The sequence below is a fragment of the Lissotriton vulgaris genome, chromosome 3_1 (assembly GCF_964263255.1).
Source record: "Lissotriton vulgaris chromosome 3_1, aLisVul1.2, whole genome shotgun sequence".
Lineage (NCBI taxonomy): Eukaryota > Metazoa > Chordata > Amphibia > Caudata > Salamandridae > Lissotriton > Lissotriton vulgaris.
In genome coordinates this window covers 1,373,255,144-1,373,274,630 of record NC_141689.1, presented here as the reverse complement: position 1 = coordinate 1,373,274,630, position 19,487 = coordinate 1,373,255,144, and the positions used below count along the sequence as shown (strand labels likewise).

Here is a 19,487-nt window from a genome sequence, read left to right as displayed (position 1 = left end):
AAGGGGGCAAGCTATAAACTCCATCGCGATACATAAAAAGGAACAGGCGGCTGAACAGTCTTCGCTTGAGCTAAAACTGCGCGAAGTAACAACTTTACACGAGGCTAACCCGACAGATGACACGGCACATACCCTTGCACTCCATCAGCGATTATACACAGAACATGCTCGTCTCACGGTACAGGGGCACATTACTGATACACAGAATCGGATATATGACGTAGGCGATAAGGCGGGAAAGATGCTGGCCTGGCTTGATAAAAGGGGGGGTAGCTCCAGAGGGATTCAACAGGTGAAAGATAGAAATGGCGCGACGCACACCAACCCTGAACAGATAGTGGAGGCACTGGCAGCACATTTCGAACAGGTGTATACTCCAGAGAGGGAGGTGACCGCGGCCATGGCCCAGGGTGCATTGAGTAGAATGGACATCCCAGTATTACAACCGGAAGCACTGGCCGACCTGGATGCAGCCATAACTAGCGACGAAATACAGCTGGCCATACAAGCGCTCAAACCCGGAAAAGCTCTCGGTCCAAACGGCATTCCGGTGGAATGGTACCAGTCCCAATCCGAAGACCTTGGTCCGTACTTGCTCGATATGTATGAAGAATGCCGAGAGAAGGGTGTTCTTCCACTAGACCAGAGAACGGCCACTATAGTGGCAATACCCAAGCCCGGTAAACCACAGGAAGAGTGTTCCTCATACCGCCCCATCTCCTTATTAAACGCAGAAAGCAAAATCTTGGCTAAACTCCTGGCTAATCGGTTGATGGGAGGGTAGCACTCTCAACACTGAGAGATGTCCTTCGGGTTCCAAAAAAGTCCTTTCATGAAGGTTTCGCAAAGGATTATAAACTTTAGTCAAAGAAAGTTGTTTGAGTATTTATTCATATATTAATTCCTTGTTGCATTCACAGGTGTATTCAAATTTCATTTTTACACTCATATGATCCCAATGCATTTCGGCATTCCAATCATGCCTTCATCTGGGGAAAATGTGTTTGTATTTTACATGGAGTAGTGACTCAGTGATGAACTGTGACAAAAAGGGTTTGACTGTGCCAGAAAACGTGCTCAAAATCATAATGCAAGGTGATTGTCAAAATAACAGGCGGGTGTGCTTTGGAAAATTCATATAGTAATCGGTTCAGGCGTGCAGTGTAATTAACAGTGAACTAGCGAGAAAAAGGATGTGAAGTGATAAAGTTGCGCGTAGAATAAAACGCGTGGTTTAAAACGCGTGTATCGCGCTAGAGTTTAAAGACTCGTGCTATGATTACCGAGCGTGCTTACATAGAATATTAAATCGTTTTGTAGGAAGGGTGCTTACCGTGAAATGTGCGGGCTCGGTTCCTAACCGCCGACAGTCTTAGTTGTGACCGGGTTCGAGTGAGGTTGTGACCCGGACGTAAATATAACCAAAGGGTAACGTGGAAGCGAAGCGTTAAAGGGGACGTGTATAAATCATACTACTTGAGGGTAAATAGGTTATTTAGAAATGAAAATCGGAGCATTAGTAGGTCGTTATAAATGGGTGACTTGCACGGATGACATGTGTGTGAGTATGTGAAAAATATATGTGAATGTTAAAAAACGGGAGTAGAGATTATGATATAGATAACATTGCAATCTTGAACATATAGCTTATGATATAAATCAAAATAATAGCATGAGCCTGAGTATGTATGTGCACTGGCCTAAATGAGAATGTTATCAGTGGAAACAATAAATTACTCTCAGTAAAAGTACCAAACTATGAATGGTATAGCGAGTTAACCACTCTGCGTATATAAATTTTTCTTGGTTCCCAAGATACACAAGGATCCACAAACGCCTCCCTGCAGGCCTATTGTATCCACATGTGGCAGCATCCACGATCCTGTGGGAAAATTTCTAGACAAGTATTTTCAACCAATTGTTATCTCCCTACCAACATTCATTCGAGATACAACAGATTTTCTCAACAAACTTAACCAAGTGCAAATTGATGACCATAGTCAGACACTACTGTGCACAGTGGATGTATCATCTTTATACACATCTATCCCGCACTCCATGGGGATCGAGGCAATTGAATACTGTTTATTGAGAACTGATCTAGACAATGACCTAAAACTGTTTCTAATGGAACTTCTACAATTCACACTGTTTTTTAGCTACTTTACATGGAAAGATGATTGGTATCAACAACTAACGGGAACATCTATGGGCAATTCGACAGCACCGGCCTATGCAAATATTTTTATGGACAGATTTGAAGAAGATCACATCCTCAACAAAACAGAATGGACTGATCACCTGAAAATATTTGTAAGATTTATAGACGGCATCTTCTTAATATGGCAAGGCCCAAAGAATATCTTGCAACAACAATTGGCACTACTCAATACCATAGATCAACGTATCCAATTCACACATGAAATCCACACTGAATCCATAACCTTTCTTGATGTTAAAGTTACCAACACTCCCACAGGATTCACCACCAGCTTGTTCCGAAAAAAACCAGACAGAAACAATACATTACATTATTCCAGCTTTCACCCACAACCGTTGAAAGACCATCTACCATACAGCCAACTCATCAGAGCCAAAAGAATCACTTCGGAAAGTGATCATTTTCAAAAAGAGATGCAAACTACTCTACAGAGATTCAAATCCCGAGGGTACCCACACCACGTCCTCGACCAGGCCAAACAACGATCCGAAACAAAATCCAGAAGCCAACTATTGTCCAACACACCAATACCCGATAACGATTCCATCACCGTAGTTTCCAAATATTCAACATCCAGCAACAAATTTAAACAAATCATCAGAAAACATTGGGAAATCCTAAGGATAGAGCCTGACTTCAATAACATTTTTGATACTCAACCCACCTTTGCATTTACCAGAGCAAGAAACTTAGGAGAACTTTTGAAAACATCTCATCAAAGCAACGTTGAATACAAAGGAACAATCCCATGTAGAAACTGCAACCACTGTAATAGTGTTATTCAAGGGAATACTGTCAATCACCCAATGAAGGGCAACAAAATTAAAGTCAGAGCGACAGCAACTTGCGATACCAGCAATGCAGTCTATATGTTAAAATGCCCATGCGGCAAAATTTATGTTGGACAAACTCAAAGGAAATTGAAAATAAGACTCAACGAGCACAAGTCCAACATAAGGAATAAACAACTCAAATCTACTGTTGCGCAGCATTTTTTGGAAGCAGGTCACGGCATCAGCCAATTGCGATACTGCGTTTTGGAAACAGTGAAACAACAAGAAGGCAGAGACAATCACATTGAACTCTTGAGAAGAGAAAACTACTGGATTTTTACATTATGCAGCATGAAACCGCTCGGCCTTAATGACCGGGTGGAATATCTTTGTTATATGTGATGTGCTGGAATTCCAGCCCATAACTCCTTATATACGCAGAGTGGTTAACTCGCTATACCATTCATAGTTTGGTACTTTTACTGAGAGTAATTTATTGTTTCCACTGATAACATTCTCATTTAGGCCAGTGCACATACATACTCAGGCTCATGCTATTATTTTGATTTATATCATAAGCTATATGTTCAAGATTGCAATGTTATCTATATCATAATCTCTACTCCCGTTTTTTAACATTCACATATATTTTTCACATACTCACGCACATGTCATGATACATTTGCATTCAACGCTGATGATATAGACAAGATTTATGCTTTGATACCCGAAGTGTCTCACACCACTATTACAAGAAATAAAGAAAGTTGTTTAAAGCAGTTGTTATATCTCACGAAAAAAGAAATCAGTCAAAGGCTCCAAGCCAGCACTTTGATACGTTATCATCGCGCTCAACGTATTCCGAGAGGTCTCCGAATCCCGCTGAAACCACTACTATGCAAAAACAGCTCCAAATTTGTAGACAGATGGTATGCCATCCTGAATAAATGTTCGCTCGACTTGATATTGCTAATTGTAGATGAGCTCTCCAGTGCTCTGGAAGAGTTAAACAAAGACATTGAACAATGCAAAAAAGAGCTCTCTGACATGTTGTCCAAGGATGAATGGTCCAAGATATTGGAGGACATTACAACACAACTCGACAAGCATACACGCGAAATCAACGAACGTAAGATACGCAAGTATCAACGAGATACTATTGATTACAAGCTGGGGGAGGTGTACTCGTGGGCTGAGGTCTATGCCAGGAGACGCCAGAACAAACCACACAAGACCAATACTGACACTGAGACATCTTCTTCTGATGGGGACACACGTACGAAGTCTAGGAACATCAGTTCTCAGCAAGCATCAACAAGTTCTCAGCAAGCAACAACAAGCACTGAATCATCTAATCTCGCTGCGGTTCCTTTTTTAGAGGAAGGTTCAGGAGAAAGAGACGACCCCGGAGGAGCCAAGCAAAAAGAAAAGGAAAAAGAGAGGGAAACAGAACGCGACACCAGGAGTTCAGCACTCAAAAAGGGAACGGAGAAACCAAAGAAGAAAGTAACCTAGTAATCAATATTTCATCTTACACCCTTACAAAACAAGAAGAGTCGGTGCTACAAAAAGGCACATCATTTGTCCCCACCAGTCACACCAACGAGCTGGAGTTAGAAATAAGTTTGTTCAAATTTATGCGCAACTTACGTTTAAGACATTTTTTTGAGAACATTATGCCTGACACCAGTGATGTTCAGCCCGACCAACTCAAAGGCTTACGCACCAGGAGTACTTTTATGGCCCCTGTCAGCCACAAGTCTTTTGACATTTTTGAAAATCTGGTAGCAAATGATATTGCAGGTTTCAACTACAAGCGAAACAAAAAGCACATCAATATGACCAACAAAGAATATGCTATTCTCAACAATTTAGCTAACAAGGTTGAAATAACCTACCAGTCTGCAGATAAAGGGGGAGCCCTAGTGCTGATGGATACAGATTTCTATCGTTCGCAAGTCAAAGAACATCTTTCTGACACCAATACATACAGTGTCATACAGTATAATCCCACTGGCCAATTCATGGAAGTGTTATTGAATATTTTATCAGCAGCTCTTGACAATGGCATCATCAATCAGAAAACTATGAAATTTTTAACTCCAAGCAATCCTAAAACACCCAGCATGTACATGCTGCCTAAAGTGCACAAGAGTTTGACACAACCTCCTTTCAGGTCCATCGTGTCCACGAGAGGGAGCATCCATGAGGCCACAGGCAAGTTTATTGACAGATATCTGCAACCGTTAATTCAATCTTCACGCACTTATGTCAAAGATACCACAGATTTTTTGCATAAAATAAATGATATCTCTTTTTCAGAACAAGACTCCATTTGGCTGTGTTCTATAGATGTTAAATCTCTATACACCAGCATACCACATGATCTTGGCATGGAAGCCATTGAGAACATTCTGTTACATTCTGGTTTAGATTTGCAATTTCACATTTTTATCATGCAATTGATGCACTTCACCTTGTACCAGAGTTACTTTTCATGGGATGACCAGTGCTATATACAGTTGTCCGGTACTTCCATGGGCAACTGTGCTGCACCGGTCTATGCGAATACTTTTATGAAGTACTTTGAGGAGAATCACATCTTGAATCGTAACCCTTGGGAAACACATGCCATGATTTTTTAAAGATATATCGATGATATCTTTGTTCTATGGCAGGGAGATCTAGATTCTTTACAGTCAGCCTTAACACAATTGAACCTCATCAATGACCAGATTCAATTTACGTATGAGTTCAGTCAGGAATCCATCACCTTTTTGGATGTCAAAATCAGTCGCATCAGAAATCGTCTTGAAACCAACTTATTCAGGAAATTGACAGACAAAAACAATACCTTGCACTATAGGTCTTTCCATCAGACGGCCTTAAAGAATCACTTGCCATACTATCAACTCCTACGTGTTAAACAAATTGTTTCAGAACCTAATACATTTCAGGAACAAGCTGCCAATATGATCAATCGTTTTGAAGAGAGGGGTTATCCCAAGTCAATCCTACAAAATGCCAAGGAACGTTGTGACAAACTGAGCCGGCATGAGGCATTATATCCTACACACAAGGATACCATAAAAAGACCTGTGGTCGTTTCGAAATATTCAGTAGTTTCTAAAGCATACAGAGCATCTATCTTGAGACACTGGTCTATCATCAGTACAGAACTAGATTTCAAACAGATCTTTCAAGAACAACCACTTTTTGCGTACACCAGGGGTAACAACTTGAAAGAAATCATTACCAGACCCAAACAATCCACTTTGACTATTTTACAAGGGCAATCAACCATGTCTCAATTGCAAAAACTGTAACAATCTAATCAAGGGACCCACCTTAAAACATCCAATGAAAGGGACGAATATAAACTTAAGGTTTAATGCGACTTGTGACACTGAGAATGCAATTTACATCATCAAATGCCCATGTGGTTTGATATATACTGGAAAAACCTCTCGCAAATTAAAAACGAGAATTAATGAACACAAAAGTAACATTCGGACTGAAATTGTAAAATCTAATGTGGCAATACACTTTAAGGACAACAGACATAGCATAAGTCAACTTAGATTTGCTGCTGTGGAAGTGGTGGAGAAGCGTGAGGGCAGAGACAATAATAACTTCCTCTTGCAACGTGAGAATCATTGGATTACATTTTTGCAATCTGCTAAACCTCATGGGTTAAATGACCGGATGGAATTTTCTTGTTATTTATAAATGAATTGCAGTTTACTTTGAGTATTCAGTTTTCAGCTCACACTATATTTGTTGTATATTTGTTGCTTCGTTGCATTTTTTACGTATCACATGTTATATTTTTCCCCATCATATTTTTTCATCATAATTGTAAGGTTGTATCTCCATTATTTCATTTTAAACTATTGTGTTTCATTTTGCGTGCAATACACCACTCCAATATGGCCACCGTTTTCTGTCCTCTTTCTATCCGCACGTTCCCTTGATTCTTAACGCACACGCGATATTGACTAATTTTCACTCGTAGCGAAGGACGCACGATGTTGTGGGGTCTCTCCATGCTGAATCTTTGGTGAGTTTTTCTTTCAATGCTGGCGCAAATTCGTTTAACTATCTCATTAACTACACTGTGGCTATCTAGGTTATAATTACGTTTGCTGCTGAAATTCCTATATGCATGTTTCCTCTTGGTAATAGGATTTCTACTGCTGTGGTTTCACTCACGTTTTCACCCTTTCACAGAATCGTTTGCGTATAGTTGTTTATCTCACGTAATGGCACCGTCTTGGTTCTAATTTCCTCACCTATCCCTTTTACGCTATCTTCACACTTTTCTGCCTCTCCATTTTGTCATATATATTGAGTTTTTGGCTAATGAATTTATCGAGTAGACATTTTTGGCATTTCTTACAAGGATCATATTTCATCCCTGATGAAGGACTTTGTCCGAAATGCATTGGGTGATGCTTGGTTTAAAGATGAATTGAACATTTTGTATCTGGAATGATACCTGGATTAATAATTCAACTTGACTCAATGAACCTTGAAAACTTGTGAATAATAACATGGAATAAATATTCGTGATGATCAAGAATATCACTATATGAACTGAATTCACTGGATTATTTTGTTTAAAACGCTTTGTTCGTTTTTAGAGGTTGTGCCTGGAGAGTTGACACTCACATTGGGTGTCGCGGACTGCTTATTAATAGGCAAATACTCCATCTGGGTGCCGGAGCTCCTCTGTCAAGACTGCAGAACACTGAAAAAAGATAGCTGATTTCTGGTGCAAGGTTCAACATATTTGAGAGACTGTAACAGGAAGGGAGACCTACACTACTCCAGAGACCTACTTTATAGGGTTTGCTGATGTATTATTGATACTGGCAAAGCCGGCTATCACTAAGCCCACATATCAAACTATGGGAAGGAGCAGTCAAAAGATTCACTGCTTGTGAAATTATAGCACTGCTCGGGACTCCATACATTTCTAAATTGGAGAGATTGTGATGAATTGTGTGCAGCCCTAGTTGAGGCCAGAAACACAGACACAATGCCACTATGAATGTCAGGAAAGACAGCCCCTAATATGCTCTTCCCCCCACAGTTACTGCTTACTTGTGATCTCAAACTTAACTATATAGAAACATTACATCAGCATGGCTCCCATATCCAGGTTGATCGACTGCCCCAATATATCAATGCTCTCACTCACACACCCTAGTAGCCTTTAAAGATCTTCACAAAACAACCCAGGAACTGAACTCTGTCCAATGTTCCAATGTATAAGTGCTGATTACCGTTCTCATTATCCATCAAGGGATTGTTCAAGTGAATCGATTATTATTATGTTACATAAATGCTGCTTATTGTTAACTATAGCAAATATTGACATATCTTTTTTGATTGTACCATAGCACTCTGTACAACTATGATCACATTGTCAAGTAAAAATGAAAGCCTATATGTATTTTTTTTTATAATATCCTCATAGTGTCTCATTGTCACATTGCTTTGACCAGCGAAAAGTTAAAGCTTAATGATGGTAATATGTATGCGACCAATAAATAATGTAAATTGTGTTTTGTGTACTTGATATGAAATGCCAAATGGCATATTAAAAAAACACTGAGCTATAGAAATAAAGCTCAATGCCACATATTTTTACAAAAAGTATATTTTACTACAGTCCTTTTTACCGAAATCTAACTATTGAAATGTTGCTGATTCCCAGACACTTGTGGGGATAGGTTGTGATATAGCCATACATTTAAATATGCCTCATAGGAACTTTTTCCTTAGTGTTGGGAACATTAGTAATGAATGATGTAGGACCTACTATCACTACATTTTGGTTTTACCTTCTGCACCCAGCTCAGTCTCATAAGAGCATTTATTAGCCATTGAGGGTAATACTATTAATTTGACTAATATTATGTTTTTGATTTATTCTCAAGGGATACTACTTTGGAATACTAACTGGAGAAGCTTAGAGCAGTGAAGCCTCTTCTGTGATATATAGCTAAGATTTTAGCTAAGCATGTGACACATCTAAGCATATGACACAGAGAGAAATTAATCTGATTAACTCTGGGATAAAGATGAAAATCGGGGCCCTACAAACACCATTTCTTTTAGCATTTTGGCAAAAAAATGGCAAAGAAATACCAAAGTAAATAACTTGATTTATAATTCAGAGAAATTATACATTTCTGCCAACTAGGAGGCTAACAGAGTTAGAGTGGAGAGGTGTGGCTCACTCGTTAGAGGCAGCAGGCCTGTAAGCAGAGAACGGCCCGGGACCAGGGTTCAATTCCCGACGTGGCAGGGTCGTGGACCAGGGGTCAACGGACTCGATAATTCTTGCCTCGGTGCCTACTCTAACCTGGGAACACACTCGGTAACTCTGGGCATTAAGCTTGCCTCATCTCTACAACGGCCCCCCACAGATGCCAGGGATGCCTGTTTTCACCCTGGAGATACCCAGTAAGGAACCATCTCACAGGGAAAACCAGGACGGGTTCCCCAGCGGTCTGCAGCGCCAGGACACTCGGTTAGAGTAACAGAGCGCTTTACAAATACCCCACACTTACATTTACATTTATAACTTTGTCTTAAGGGGATTCTGGTTACAGGTTTCATCAGCCTGCCTTTAAAAGTAGCGATTGGTGCTCTAGTCTACATAATCCACAGAGATAAACTTCGTCACTTGAGACTTGCCTTGAGTTGAAATAAAATAAGACTCGTATATTTTTACGAAATAGGGTCATCCAGATGGCATCAAATATGGCCACGTTTTATTTTCTGTCAAAAAAGTGGAATGGAATTTCTGATCACTATATTTTTCATTGTTGTACAGTCCATCATAAATGTGCTGTGTTTCCTAAGGCAAAACTATGTTTACCTAGTGTTCATTCAGTATCATGTATAATGTTTTTCACTGGCATACTTATTTATCCAATTAGGCATTGGCAAAGCACTCAAACCAGCTGAACAAATGCCCTGAACAAATTATGTGCAGGCTACTTTGGAAAAAACCGAAATGATTAAAAAAATTCCTTGGATGACGAATACATTTAAAAGAAATTGCTATAAGTTACACTATTTAGACTCAATTCACTCACCACTGTCAACATCCAGACAGTCTCCCTCCTTGTGAATATTATGTCACTAGAAGAAAGGGACACTTAAGAGACAGATCTGTCAACCAAACCACATTAAGCTGCGACTTTATACATGGTAGGCTATGAATGTGTGGTTGAGGTTCTCCAAGACACTATTTTTGAGACTCTGATATTGAGACCTTTGTGGTTCATCCCCCCCTTTATCTGATTGATGACAAGTAGCTCTGGGAAGCTGAATGAACTTCTGCTTCTCCCTCACTCCATTTGTTTTATTTGAACAAAACAATAAAACATCTCAGACATCATGTGGTTTAGATTAATAATGGATCTGTGTAACAATAAAAATATAAAATATGTCTAGTTTGATGCAAACACAAGAAAGTATTTTATAGAAAGCACACCAAAGATATTGAAAAACAAATGCTCTTTCAAAATCATGCAAAACTGTAATGTGCTGCAGGAAATATGAGATATGTCTCTGAGCTCACCCTTCGAGGCACAATCATAGAAACAGGCTCAATAAGGCTCTTAATGGTGATCAGTCTGTAGAACCGAAAGACCTCACAGGAAGACACATCCAAACCCCTCTTTGGCATGACACCTGTAAGAAACATTAACAAGGCACAGAACAATAGGTATCGTACGAGGGGACAAAAATAATGTGCTACAAGATGGTTCCACTGCCATGTAGACACCCATGCAATTTCAAAATTTACTGAGTGCCTCCATAAATAAGGCAGGTTGTCTTAACCTACTGACACAAATGATCAAGAACTTCCCAGTTTACTATCATTTACTGAGTGACATATCGTTCTAAAGTTCAGATTCGGATCTATTCACCTTCTAGGCCCTCATACCTGTAACACCACTCTGCTGATATCCACCCTCGCTCACACTGAATTAATTTTAAACCAGTGCACAGAGCCATTTTATGAGATTGGAGAGGAAGAATACTTTAACATGAACATCACATAAAAAATGTACACAGTTTCATCTTGTAGTGTAGCATGTGACCTGTCAATTTCTTGTTATCTTTTGCCGATTTCTTCTCACTAACCTTCCTCTAAGTACAAATACTTCAATCATCGTCTCTGGTGTTTGTTTCCCACAATAGCTAGAGTTCATGCTAAGCACAAGTAGGTCAGTTCTCCTTCAAAGTATATACATATATATGTATCTATGTATCTATCTATCTATGTATGTATGCATGTATGTATGTATGTATGTATGTATGTACCTATCTATCTATCTATCTATCTATCTATCTATCTATCTATCTATCTATCTATCTATCTATCTATCTATCTATCTATCTATCTATCTATCTATGTTATGCTATGTTACCACTATTTACATAGGGCAACAGCTGCCCCTGCAAAGGAGCGTCCCGGCGCTGACAGCAGAGCAACTATCACGAAAGGGTTGAATGGGGCACAGACTACACGGCGGGAAACAGATGCGGTTTAATGGCCTTCCTGAATTCTAAGTAGCTGTTGAGGCGATGGATACGGACAGGCAGCGAGTTCCAGACGTAAGCAGCCCTGCAATGGAAGGAGCGGCCTCCCACCCATACTCTCCAAGACTTGGGGACCCTCACCAGTTGTTGACCCAGTGAGCGAAGGTGACGTGCGGGGACATATGGAGAAACTAGGTTGGCCATGATGATGCCAGGGGTGGTAAATTTCAGGGCCTTGAAAGAGATACAAAGCGCCTTGAATTCAATTCTCATGGGCACTGGAAGCCAATGCAGCCGGCGAATAGTGTTTGACACCGGGCAGGACCTATGCAGGCAGAGCAGGGTTCTTGCTGCTGCGTTCTGGGCCCTTTGTAGTCTCGCAATTTCAGCCTTATTTGACCCTAGGTACAGAGAGCAGGCGCAGTCTAATCTGGACATTATAGCAGCCTGAATGATGATCTGATGTGTAGGTGGGTCAAAGAAGCCCAATATAGGTGTGAGCCCACGCAAAAGCCCGAAGCAGGTCCCTGCCGCCTTTTTGGTTTGAACTTGGTAGCTGAAGGACGAGTCCAGCCATAACCCCGGGTTTTTTACGGCCTGCTAGTTGTAGACACTGCGTAGTTATGGTTAGGATTGATTTTTCATAGACAAGGTGTTTTTCGGTTTGCTAATAACTTTGGTGGCACTTAGCGAATCATCACGAAACTTTCAGAAAAAAAGGAAATTCACTTTAGGTCCTTTCTGGAAAGTTTCAGGGTGATCCATCAAGCAAAGGCAGAGAACAGTGGGGGGGTCACAAAATCAAATTTCCTCATGCATCTTTTAAAAAGCACTATCGCAAAAACCGCTGAACGGAATTAGGCCAAAATTAGCAGGAAGCTAGATCTTGGTCTGCAGATTGTGCTTTTTGTGATTTGGCATGAACTCATTCAGTAGTTAAAAAAAATAAAGGTACAAAAATATTTATATATCTAAATGGCTGTGTCCGTTAAAGTCTCACAAGAGTCTCACTGGAGCACCAATTTAATAATAGAGCATTAGGATTGGCCCAGGGAGATAATATTTCCCTGGGCCATCTTGCTCCCATGAGAGTCAGACTCCTCCGTGAGCGAGCACTTTGATTGGCTGCCATCAACATGATAAAAATGTTGCTGACAGCCATTACAGAACTTGAAGACTTGGTCCCCTACGCAGAGGTTTTTTTGAAACAATTATAAGTGGGGGCTGGGTAGGGATACCCTTCCTCCCTAAACCCCATGAGGAGGACCCAGAGGGACCACTCTGGCAAAAAGAACTTTAAAAAAGGCAAATTGTGCTGCAATCCCATGGGAGTCGCAACAAAAGAAAAAAGTGGCGGAAGTAGAGCCCCCCTACGAAGCCCATTTAGCACTTGTGGATGCCATCTCTTGGAGTAGGTATATTCGAGGGGAGAGGGGTGCACGGCCACCCTCCTTGAGCTGATGGTGGGTCCAGGGACCCCATCAACTGGGGCCAATTTTGTTAAAAAGGGAGAGGGCCATGCAGCCCCCTTCCAGCACCAGTGAAGGACCCAGGGGCCCCATCTCCTGGGGGGAATGATTTTTTTTAAAAGGGAGTGGGCCGCAGACCTTTCCCCCTCCCTGGGCTAACTTAGGCCCTAGGGACCCCATTTTGGTTGGAGCAGAGTCTAATTTTCCTATATAAAATTGCACTGCGAAAATGCATTTTGGGACTCACTTTTTTCTTGGTCCCATTTGACTGATCACCCATCAAATGCCAAGGATGGAACAAAAGTGGATATGAGAATTTTTCGGAAGGTTTTGTGAAGATACGTTAAACAACACCAAAGTCAAAACAAAAAATGTGTTTCATGTGGAAATGTGGCTAACTATACCAACCCAGTGGCGAGCATCACTAGGTTTTATTGCTAAAGATATTCACTGAGAAAACAAAGGTTACAGGGAAGTTATCATAATAGTTAGGCTCACATTTCTCTCGTATAAAACCATTAAAGTTCTAATTATAATTACCTGAGCTAACTATAACTTAAAGCACATTTTATAACCTCACATATTACATCACTCATGACATGCTCTGTGACATCACTGAATGCATTGCGGGGGTGTAAGATCTAGTTAGCTATGGTAACTATAATTTTCAAATTTCAATGGATTTGTACAAGTGAAATGCAGGCCTAATTATAACGTCCCTGTAACCTTTGCTTTTTCCAGTGAGGTATTAGGTTTTTAAAATTCTATTTCCTAATTATAACGTTCCTGTAACCTATGTTTTTTTCTGTAATTTCTATGTGTTTTTATTAATGTTATTTACATACTATACCATCCTTGTAACCTTTGTTTTTTTCAGTACATTTCTAAAGTTTTTTAACCCCTCCCATGCTCATGAGGAGCTCAGCTCGTCATGAGCCACGGCGTCCGGTGCTCATGACGAGCTCAGCTCGTCATGGCCCGTGGAACGCTCAGGTGCGGGGAGAATTCCCCTGCTGTGCTGAACGTTCCACGGGAGCCAATGCACCTGTGACGAGCTCAGCTCGTCATGAGCACAGGAGCGCTGTGCCTCATGACGAGCTGAGCTCATCATGAGCACAGGAGCGCTGTGCGCGCCCCCTCCCCCAGCACAGCGGGGGAATAACCCCCGCAGTGAAGGGGTTAAATTCTATATCCCAACAGTAACTTCAAAACTTTGAAAAGAGGATGTGTTAGTGATTGTGTAGGTTACTGTTTCAGTGAATCTTCGAGTCTCTGAGTGTTTATGTGGGTGTATGAGTGTGTGCGAGTAGCTGGACATGACTGTGAGTGGGTATGTGACTGGGTCTAGGAGTGGGTGTAAGAATGTGTGAGTGGCTGCATGGGTGTGTTAGTGAATGCAACAGTAGTGGTATACTTGTTTTAGTGGCATAATTGTCATGGTCTCAAATCACTTATGTGTGATATATTCAAGGTTTCACTGTATTTCCAAGTGACAATCAATTGACAATTGTGTGACACTTATAGTGACAGTTTCTTGTCAGCAAAATCAAGCAATGAAGTTAATGCAAATAGATACATATCAAGAATTGCACCCATTTGAGCATCAACAAACTGTAAGAAAATCTTGAAACTGTTGCAAAGCAGCTGAACTTCAAGGATGCTAAACAACTGATCTCTGATAAAAGCGGTAACCTACTGACTTATCCACATGATTAAATACACTTCTGTGATATGCTGCTACACTTTCTTTCTTGCAGGCATAATAAGGTCTCTGTAATACTTTATGGGGAGTCAAAATTACCAGTGCTCAAAATTCTGATCTCTTTACAGCACTAACCTACTGAGCTACGCATATATTATGGATGGTATATGTTCCTTGCAGCAGGTGCATTAACCCTCTGTGTTACATTATTGTGACAGCCACTAGAATAAAGTGAGAACATTAATAATCGCACTTATGTTCCACTTGCTAACTCATTTAGTCAGGGGCAGTGCTAGGAAAAATAAGGAGTGCCTCAGGTTAATGGTATTGCTACAGCAATCTGCGGACTCGTATTCGCATAAAGGTGCTCAGCCCATTTGCTGATGAAGATAGGATAATCGCCTATGCTCATTGCTGTGTGCAGTACTGTTTACGTTGTGATGAGAAGTGAGTAGTCATTTTGTAAAACTTTTTCCACCATTTTTTTAGCTCCTCTGCGCCATCGAAAACATAAAGGGTGAAACTCTATGATTTTTGTTTCAATCACGAGATCGGAATGGGTGCGCGGTTCCGGTCCACGGTTTCATAATTTTTTTAAGTATATAGGAGTTACTGTTTGTAAATGTACCGTACGGCTGGACATATTTGGAAGCTCCAAATACCTCCTGTACATTTAGTTGTGGATACATTGGTGGTTTTACAATTTATGTAGACTCATGATTCTGCAGCTCCAGACCAACGGATCTGCTCAATGTGAAAGAAGGTTCTTCCATTTTATCGGTCAATATTGGGCCACATCTATTTTTGAGTAAGACAACTCCCTAAAACAGTTATTCTTCTTCTAGCTCTTGTAGGAGAAACATCTCTTTGGATATCTTCCACAAACAGTGCTTTTGACAATTGCTAAAAGGAGTGCTGCACCTACACCTGCAAAACCAGTGCTAATTCCAGAAGAAGATGAAGAACTGCCTTCAACATCGAGAAAGGAGAGTGAGGTCTGGCAGTTTTCACCATACCTTGTGGTGGAAAGAAAGTCTCTGCAAGAATTGTAAAATGTATCCCCTGCAGAAAGGAATTGTCTTGCGGCACTGCAAAAAAACGTAGCCATGGAACATTAAGCATTAGGAAACATATCCGCACAATTCACGAGCAGGCATATGTGCTGGTAATCAGGGAAAGGGAAGGAAGAAGATCAGATGCAGCAGCTGGATCATCATTTATTTGCCAATGCCACTCCTGCAGAGATCACAATACCAGCTACCTGCACTGAATCGGGAGGCATGGTTACCCACTGTGCCACCTGCCACAAGCTTGTGGTTGCGGAGGTGAAGAATGTCACAGATTTCTTCGTACAGGTGTACAAGCACCGCTGTAAAATCTTTTTTCATTTTATTTTCATGCAAGTTTCTGCATTTAGGTTTTCACTAAAATTGTTTTCAAACATTTTGAAGGTAAGAAAAAACAACAAAATAACTTTTACAGAATCATACACCTAAAATACGGTTCTTTTTTTAACCTCTTGGACGCTCATGACGAGCTCAGCTCGTCATGAGCCACGTCGCTCCGGTGTTCATGACGAGCTGACCTCGTCATGACCGCGCCCGTTAGATGGAATGCTCGCACGCTGGGCTGATTCCCCTGCAGTGGTGAACGTTCCATTGGAACGGGCGCGGTCATGACGAGCTCAGCTCGTCATGAGCACTGGAGCGCCGTGGCTCATGACGAACTGTCCTCGTCATGAGCATGGGGGCGCTGTACGCGCCCCCGCCCCCCAGCACAGCGGGGGAATCCCGCCAGCGGCGAAGGGGTTAACCACCATTGAATCGAACAAAGAGCAGTGTCTGACTTTTGATTATTCTAGTGTATTTTAGTCTGTATGTTGATAGGTGTATGAATAACAGGGTCTATGGGAATTTGAGTGTTTGTATCAGTGAGTCTCAGGTTGTCTCAGTGTGTATATGAGTGAGTATGTCAGTGAATGCATCAGTGTATCCATGAGTGTGTTAGTGTATGTGTCAGTGAGTCACAGAGTGTCTCTGTGTGTGTATGAGTAAGTGTGTGAGTGTGTTAGTGAATGGATTAGAAGGTGCGTGTGTGTTTCAGTGTATGTATTAGTCTGTCCCTGGATGTCTGAGTGTCTGTATGAGAGAGTGTCTGAGTGGATCAGTGAGTCTATCAGTGTGTCCATGGGTGTGTCAGTATATGTTTCAGTGGGTCCTATGGTGTCTGAGTGTGCTTATATGTGAGTGTGTGAGTGTGCCAGGGAATGCATCAGTGTGTTCAAGGGTGTGCTAGTGTATGTATCAGTGTGTCCCAAAGTATCTCAGTTTGTGTGTAAATGTGTGCCAGTGAAAGCTGGTTGGTTGGTTGGTTGATAGCTTTATTTCGATATGCAAATATCATAAAAGCAATACAAAAATAATGTATAAAACAGCACATCGTAAGAGACTGTACATTAAAAAACAGAACAGTAAAAACTTGCAGTTGATCAGAAATAAATTAGTTAAAAATTGATTAAATTGATATGGACAGTCTTTTTAAGCGAATCAACCACGCCCATTTTAAAAATTTGGATACAGCGCAAACTATGGGAGAGGATGTATCAGTTAATAAAATCCGTAAGGCCACCATATACTGGCGAGTTCCCAGTTGTCTACATAGAGGTTTGAGCCAATGAGTTCTTGGGCGGATGTAATCGGGACATTCAAAAAAGAAGTGAGCCACAGTTTCGGGCCTAGTTATACATAGGGCGCAGTGGGGTGATGCCTGCGCGGGCATATTCCATCTAGAGATGAGGTCTGCTAGTGGTAAAGTGCCTAGTCTAAATTTAATGTAGAGTGCCTGGTCCGCAGAGATTGTAATTATGTCCAGGTAAGGCTCAAAGGCAACAATGTCTTTTATTTTCAAGTAAGCTGCGGTGGAGTTGCAGTGTCGCGGGTTGCTGATAAGCTGGGCAGAGACCCATTCCCAGTATAGTTTTTTTAGGGTCGCCTTCGGTGGAGCAGAATGTGTGGACCAGCAAGACCCCAGACCTAGGTCTCCCAGGAGGTTTTTAATGTCCCTGAGCCACTTAATCCTGTGCCAGCCACCCAATCCCATCACCTCTGACAGCCCGTCCGCATATGTTTTTAGTTCGGGAACCCTCCAGAGGCGAGCCCAGAGGAGAAGAGGCCGGAGACGAGCCTGGCCCTTAATTGATTTACAGCCCACGTCCAGAAGTACCGGAACTGTTGGAGTGCTCTTCGGGATGGACAAAAGGTCCTTCAGGAATTTGTTCTCAGCCTTGGTCAAAACCTCCATGTTACCAAGGCCCCATAGCTCAGCCCCATAGAGAGATGCCGAAACAGCTCTGGCTTTGTATATGTCAATTACTGGAGCTACACATTGTTTAGATGAGTTATGGTACTCCTTCAACAAAGCTCCCCCCACCATTTTATGACTGATGGTCACAGAGTGTCTCTGTGTGTGTATGAGTAAGTGTGTGAGTGTGTTAGTGAATGGATTAGAAGGTGCGTGTGTGTTTCAGTGTATGTATTAGTCTGTCCCTGGATGTCTGAGTGTCTGTATGAGAGAGTGTCTGAGTGGATCAGTGAGTCTATCAGTTTGTCCATGGGTGTGCCAGTATATGTTTCAGTGGGTCCTATGGTGTCTGAGTGTGCTTATATGTGAGTGTGTGAGTGTGCCAGGGAATGCATCAGTGTGTTCAAGGGTGTGCTAGTGTATGTATCAGTGTGTCCCAAAGTATCTCAGTTTCTGTGTAAATGTGTGCCAGTGAAAGCATCAGTTTGTCCATGGGTGTCTCAGTGTATATATTATTGTGTCCCAGAGTGTCTAAGTGTGTGTATAAGTGAGTATCTGAGGCAAGTCAAGTCAATTCAACTTTATTCGGATAAAACAAATAACTATAAAAGTACATATACAATTTCATCAATATAAAAGTACATTACAGGGAAAGAAAAAAGAAAAGGTCAGCACAAGAAAAGTTAATACATTTAAAAATTTCTCAGATACAAATTGAATTACGTAACCTAAAAACATTTTTTTTTAATTCGGAGATAGATGCCACAATCAGGATAACATCCAATTTCTGTAATATTAAAAAAGTTGGGCGGCAGCGGTTAGCTTCCATCTCTTTCAGAATGGGGACAATCAATCTTTTTCGAGGTAATATGTAAAACTTGCAAAAGAATAAGACATGAATATCCGATTGTTCGGATGAATCATCACACGGGCATTTAATTAAATCACGTGACCAGGAATTCTTAATGGGGAAACTTATAACTCTAAAACATTTATTTAACCTAAAACGAGTTAAGAAAAACCGCTCTTGTTCACTCATGGTAAGAGTTAGGTATGGTTGTATTTTACCATGGGTCAATATCAATTGGTGAGCTACAACAGTCTTTTTCTTTATTTCCTTACTTGCTCTGATATCTTCCAGGTAACGCATACATAATACTTTCAGAGATTTCCTTGAAATATTAAACTTTGAATGTGGGTCATCATAATAGTTCTGACAGCCCAATTTCACAAGGAAGTCTTTTACATAGAAAAGCCATCGTTTCCTACCCACATGATCTAAACTTAACACATCTTTTAGAATAGCGCGGTTCAATACACACTCATCATTGGTCCAAGCCCTGTGCCACAGTAATATTGGCTGGACCCTATTTGTGACTTCGATGAAAGGTTGACCAAGTTCCATATGACAAATATAGCTTGAGACACTCTCAGGTACAGCTAAGATGTACCTC

The 19,487-nt window shown here is 41.1% G+C and overlaps 1 protein-coding gene across 2 annotated transcripts in view; it reads right to left on the bottom strand.

The window, feature by feature from the left end:
• CORO2A (coronin 2A) overlaps window positions 1–19,487 on the bottom strand; it is a 433,064-nt gene that overhangs the window by 77,923 nt on the left and 335,654 nt on the right. For both annotated transcript variants that reach the window (XR_015309352.1, XM_086961842.1), the window contains exon 9: window positions 10,595–10,707. Coding sequence is in view for 1 of the 2 variants with exons in the window: in XM_086961842.1 (XP_086817968.1) it covers window positions 10,595–10,707 (113 nt within the window). In the remaining variant the exon portion in view is untranslated. The remainder of the gene's footprint in view (window positions 1–10,594; window positions 10,708–19,487) is intronic.